This window comes from Rhea pennata, chromosome 8 (assembly GCF_028389875.1).
Source record: "Rhea pennata isolate bPtePen1 chromosome 8, bPtePen1.pri, whole genome shotgun sequence".
Lineage (NCBI taxonomy): Eukaryota > Metazoa > Chordata > Aves > Rheiformes > Rheidae > Rhea > Rhea pennata.
Genome location: NC_084670.1, coordinates 13990063 through 13996642, shown reverse-complemented (window position 1 = coordinate 13996642; position 6580 = coordinate 13990063). Strand labels below are relative to the sequence as shown.

General features: G+C 33.4%; 1 protein-coding gene across 3 annotated transcripts in view; it reads right to left on the bottom strand.

Moving 5' to 3' along the window:
* Positions 1-1365: 1365 nt before the first annotated feature.
* Positions 1366-6580, bottom strand: part of MIGA1 (mitoguardin 1) — a 46489-nt gene continuing 41274 nt past the window's right edge. For all 3 annotated transcript variants that reach the window (XM_062581490.1, XM_062581489.1, XM_062581491.1), the window contains 3 exons: positions 5800-5853; positions 5010-5126; positions 1366-4635 (listed from right to left, as the gene is read on the bottom strand). In XM_062581490.1, the coding sequence (XP_062437474.1) occupies positions 4417-4635; positions 5010-5126; positions 5800-5853 (390 nt within the window). In that variant the 3' untranslated portion in view covers positions 1366-4416. The remainder of the gene's footprint in view (positions 4636-5009; positions 5127-5799; positions 5854-6580) is intronic.

Here is a 6580-nt window from a genome sequence, read left to right as displayed (position 1 = left end):
GCTACGATGGTCAAGTCCTGGGTCATTTTATAGCATGAAGCACATGGAGAGCAATCAACTAATAATAGTAATGTGACAGTTAGCTGACAGAGTGGAGAGGAATCTACTTAGTGCAAGATCTCTCTTACAGAGATCATCTTGAGTTTAAAGCAGTGTGTTTCTCTGAAAACTTTACAAAACAGAGGCAGAAACAGGATTTTATTTCTAATACATTCATTTTTTCCCCACCCTCCTTACATTTTTAACTGCAAGGTCTCATTCTTCCTATCTGACTTGTACCTGCCATACTAGAGACAAACTTTGAGCTGAATATATACTAGGACAGTAATGACATGACCATAGGCTTTTCAAGTCTTAACAACAGACAGAAAAGTTAAATACAAATGTGGTTGTTTTAAGGGAAGAACAGGAACTTTCTTCCAGTGCCACACTCAAATAGTTGTACTTGTATTTCTGACATAAAGGCGCAGGCTACACCTAGTTATCACCTACAACTAAAGAATAAATTTGGACAGAACAAGGCATAGGTGCATTGCTCTTCCATAGTAGTGAACCCCCCTATTTTTAACTTACATTCTGCATTTCATTATTTGTATTACCCCATAAAGTAAGAGTCCTATTGCAGGATTGGAGCTTACCATAGTGGTATGGCTTGCAAAGAAACAGACCTCTGCTCCTAAAAACTGAAGAAAAGAGACAACAGCTTGACATAAACAGATGAGTGCAATTAAACCATTCTGATTAGTATGATAGGCAGGGATCTTACCAGCTGGCCAAACACTGCCTTTGTCACACCACTTAAATATGCCTTGTCTATATCACGATTGCAAGCCATATTGTCCCCCCCAAGTCATGCTTTTCTTCATTTATTAGGTATCTGAGTCACTTTTTGGCTTTAAGACTATATACATCAGTATGTAGGCTTTTTTTGGATTACCAGCCTATGTGTTCAAAATGTATCAATGCTGTGGAGTGTTCAGTAAGAGTTAAATAAATCAGTTTAAACTGCACACCTCAAAAGCAGTTTCCATTCTTTTTCTTTTATATAATTAATTGTGTAGTAGTTTTGTGTTTGATTTTTGGGAAGTAAATTCCAATTAAGAGGACTATCTAATATCAAAGTTGTTTTCACATGAAGTAATTTTACATTAGGTATCAAGAATTATGGAAATTCAACTTTTAGATACATTTAGATAAGCATCAGGCTAATCTATGTGCTATTACAATCAATATAGAGTAAAACAGATTCTAAAATACTTTCAAGTATTGATTATATTAGTTAAAAAAAAAAAGGGGAAAATAACAAGTGAATGTTTCCATTTACTGCAGTTTGATTTCTCTTTCACAGATCACCCCATTTATACTGCCAGTTATTTTAAGCTGAAATGCAACGAGATGGATGTCAGTAGAAAGTTGCAAAGTTGTTCTTTTTTTTCCTTCATTAAAAGAAATGCCTTACCCAACTTACAATAAGTTAACCAGTTTTCTTCCATATTCATTTCATCTCATTATTTTATTTAGTATACACAACTGCAGTTCATTTAGGCAATAGAAAGTTCACAAATATGCTTACTCTAGCACTTGATTTGACATGTTTAGTCTGATAGAAACATAAGACTACAAAAGTGAAGTATAACAGTGATTAAAAACACATTAAAAGTAATATTACAACTAAATTACAAATGATAGAAATATTCAGTTCTTGTTTAAATCTTGCACCGTTCAATATTTCTGATTTTAGGAATATAGTTATGGCAAAAGAAGATGCTTTTTAAATTTAGTTTGCTTTTAGCACGGAAAGTGGCACTCAAAACTGTTTATTTCAGAAGTTTTAAACCAAATTTTTACTTTTATTATGAAATACGCTATAACTACTGAAGTACAGTTACATCACACTATCATTGTTTTGGTGCAAATCTGGCATTCCTGTTTTCAGAAATGGTAGACTTTTGAAATCCTTCAGCTAGGTGGTTGGTTATAAATATTCTTTATAAACCTTCTGGGTTACAAGGAATCAATAATCTTCCATTTAAATTTACAATTCTGTTTTTGAGTTAGTACGGACAGAATATTATATAGTTCCTGAATGCTTTTCAGGAAAAGGTCCAAAAAGACCCAGAATAAGTCAAGAGTCTACCTACACATTTCTGCAGGTTTCTTCCTTCCTTCCTTCCTTAAATGTTTTGGAAATTCACACAATTAAAAGCCAAAGTCTGAATGAAACATATAGGCGACAGCATGGATGGGAAGTACATGAGTCTGATTTTTGCCTTGATCCTGTGGACTTTTGACTGTCATGGGAACAATCATGATCTAAATGAATACATTTCACTTGACAGAAGACCAAACTATTAAATTATTTGAAAATTCTACACTTCTATGGTAACACCATTTAATAATGTTTGGGCTGCACTTTCTTCAAGCACCACTTCTTATGAATAATGTGGAGATATTGCCAATTACAATTTTTTAAAAAATCATGAAAACATTTAAATATACCGTTGCTTCTATATATATATAAAAAAAACACTCCACACAAAACGCAACAATTGTTTTTCTGTGATGAACATTAAGGGGTAATTTTCTTAATATCCTTCTATTACTATATATATAATTATTACTATAGACAAATTATGGTAGATAATTTCCTTTGACACTTTACACTTTCTCAGGTAGTACCTTTGTTGTGAATATGCTGTTTACTCTGTTACTTTTATTTCCAGCTACTCTTATTGATTCTGTAATCTAATGGAACATCTTATTGTTCCCTATAATTTCATTCACAGCCTTGCAAACAGCTGCTGAAATATGTACATTTTGGAGCTGTAAGATTAAGGAGATAAGCTAAATGAGAAGGCTGAAAAAAATGTTCAGATCCTGGTACTGAAGAGAGACTCTGCTAAGAAAAAAATATAGCATAGTGCCAATTTCAGCAGCTTGAATGGTAGAAATAGGTCAACAGCAGCATTTAGAATTTCTGTTTTATAGAAAAGTCATATGACTCATTTTCATACTTTTTACATTTATCAAATGAGCAAGACAAAAGAAGTGAAGCAGTGACTTCACTGAAGTCTGTGAATTACACAGGCCTTCCTTTTCAACTATGATTTTGGGTTGTTTGTAACAAAAGTTGAATGTATTTACTAATTCAAGTTTGTTTCCATATGCTAGATTTTTTTTAAAAGGCTTCTAAAGTACCTCAACATTTAGAATTACTTTGTATTACTTATATATACTTGTAACATAGCACAGATTTTTGTGGGCTGGCTTTGTGTGGCAAAGCATACATAAATATAGTTTAAAAGCTAATAACTAACTTCAGTCTATGGGATACATAGATCATCCTTATTTATCATCTCTAGCACAGGGGAAAAAAAGAAAACTGCTGCAATTGCCTGATGCCTCGCTACTATACTATGCCCCTAAGTTAAGGGTTCCATATCCTTAGACAGTTTTGCACATCTGAATAGATGGACACAATTACTTAAATTTCCTCTTAAACTGACAACTGACTGCCTACAAGGAAGTGAGTGAGACTAAAATCCTTTTAATTATAACTCACTGTGCCTTTGATTCTGTTTCATGAATAACAGATCTCATCATACAGCCCTATTTAAGGATACAGTTTTAAATGCTACATTTGAACCAAGAATGGTGTTACTCATAGCCAGTAAATTCCTAAGTGCTTTGGAAAAAGGAAAAGTCTTAAATTAGGTGATGAGACTACCACAGCTTTTAAAATAAATAAAAGAGTGGTCTGAAGTGATCATTTTAATGATTAGGTATCTTTAAACAAAATAAAGTAAAAAAAAAGCATAGTGAAGGTCATTACTGCCCAAATGATACCTCTATTTACTCCATTACTCTTATGCTGTAATATAAAATGACAGCCTACACCCACACAAATGTAATTTCAGGGCAGTGGCAACATGTTCAATTTTGTGAGTGTAATTATTTTATTGCATGTGTCACATAAATCAGAGTGTATATGCCCTAGTTGAAACACTTTCTAGATCTAAACACATAATGACTTCAAGACACTGTAATAAGCATTTGTAGTACAAGACTTTAAACAACTCCATCAGCTTCAATCACAAATAATCTGTGGCATAAGTACAGTATTTCATAAACAAACTTTACCCAAATATTACAGAAAAAAAGCTTTGGGATACATTAAATACAAATACAGTGACAGCTGGGCTGCAAATTTAATTTAGATATATACAATACTATGCACACCAGTTCTTTTCCTAGATGTATTTTTTAACCTCCCTGAGTCCTTTTCTATATTTAGCAATGTGGTACATTTTCAGATGTTTGCTCAGTAAGAGCAATGATAGCTTTGGGGTTATAGAAAGAAAGGTGGGAAGGAGTGAGTCAATGTGCACTCCATTTTGTTTGTCATGTACTTTAAGCTTACTGTACTTTCGCTTCTAAAAGCCCACTGGTCATGACATGGCCATGACCACTTACGCAAGCGCTGACATGTCTTAGTGAATCTGCTCCAAGGTAGGCCATTAGAAGTTCAGTGCGTCGGATTAGTAATTGCATAAGATCTTCAGCCAAACTCTCCATGCTTGAGTATCGCACCTTTTCAAAATCAAAAATGTCTTTCAAGAAGAAAAGCACTTGATCCTGGGGGGGAGGAGGGAGGATGCGGAAGAAGGAAGAAAAAGAAAGAAAACATGTATACACTTACGAGAACAACAACAAAAAATAGTATACAAAGCTATTTCTTTCTTTTACACATTATATTTCCCCAAAACATCCATTTATGTACTCTTTCTCTGCTTAGATAGACATCCACTAAAACAGAATTTACAAAACAGTTTCAGGCCTAAAAAACCTGTTCAATATTAAAGTAAGCATTTTCATGATTTCTTACTGTTAATCTTTATTTTAGGAAAATGCAAATGTGTGCTTATAAATAAGAGCCTCACTTTTTAAATCTGGAAGATTTTGTTTTGCTTTACTAAGATAAGTAGTAATTACAAAAATAAAGTGCAAACCTTGAAGAAGCAGCATAGGTCATAAAGGGAGTTCCTAGGGCCCAGAAAGCCCCATGCCAAAACAGGGCTGATATGTTCACATATAGCATAGAAATGTGCAAAAAATCCATCAGGTACCTAGTGATGTAAAAATTGGAGAAAAAAGTTACATGGTAAATTTAGTACAAAATTCTATTATATGATATTAAGTCCTTAGAAAAGCCTAAAGGACCTTTTATTTTAGGGCTGTTGTAACCCAAACTCCTTTAAATTATATGGCAACTGTACCAAGTGTCAGGATTGTTTTAGAAGATTTTTACTTAAGTGATACTTTAAGATTAATGGGTTTAAGACCAAAAAGATTATGAATCATCCACTCTGACCTCCTATATGACAGAAAAGTTTTATTCAGTGACTCCTGTTTGAGGCACAGCTGAGAGAGACTGTGCTAGAGCTCCTGTAGCTATTGAGGAAGAGGATAGTTCAGGCAGGTAAAGGGATAGGACTGAACTTTCATCTGACAGATGATGCAGGGACACAGCATTGAGAATCATAGTCTAAATGAGGGGAAAGATTAGTGACCATGGTCCTCTCATCACTGCTCACTGGACCTAAACTACCTTGAGAATTGTTTAGCTAGGACTTTTTTTTTCCCCTAAGAAATATATATTAAGGCTCCAAGAGCTAAATTTCTCCAATTGGCAGACTAACGAACGTGTCTACAGAATTAAGGGTTAATCTGTAATTTATTTTTCCAAAACTACAAGGCTAAACTTCAAATTCTTCAGAGCTGATTTGCAAGGCAACTTACCTTCATTTGCTGTCTTTTCTGCTTCAGTACTGACCAACAGCTTGAAGCCACAGCCTAAATGTAAAACAAAAAAAAACAACAACCCCCCCAAACCCATACTTCAAAAACACTGAAGTGTGGAATATTATATTTGTATATTTTGGGCATTTGTATTTCCTTGTATTACAATCTTGTGATAATATAAAGTTTAAAACTATGAAATATCAGCTGACACAAATGACTGTTAAATGTAGCTCATTTGTTATTTTGAAGTCTGTCTTTCCAACATTTTTTAGTTTAATTCATATGTAATTTTGTACCCTTGACTGCTTTTTACAGTTGAACAATTAATGTTTATTAAGCTTAACAGAACCAGTCTGTTATATCTCAAAATGTGTGCTGAGACATCTAACTATTTTAGATATTAAGAAGTATGTGAACACATTCAAATGTCTTTTTTTTCATTTCAGTGAAAACATTCTTGCAATAGCTTTGAATTCTGCTAAGTAGTTTTGTCCAAATATGGATCTGTGAAATACAATATACTGATATCAAAACTAGGCTTTTTCCCTCCTCATAGCTTGTAATAGAGTTTCAAACTGACCTAATCTGATGTTCTTTCAGTACTGTAAGATAACTTCCTACTCACAAAACAATTTTATCATATTAAAAAATATAAACATACATGTTAACTTTTTTCTTTTTCTGTAGAGAGAATATTTCAACTGAAAGACAAAAATAAAAGGAAAACTGGAGATTTACAGATACAAATGAATGAAATAACAATAGTATCGCTATCAGG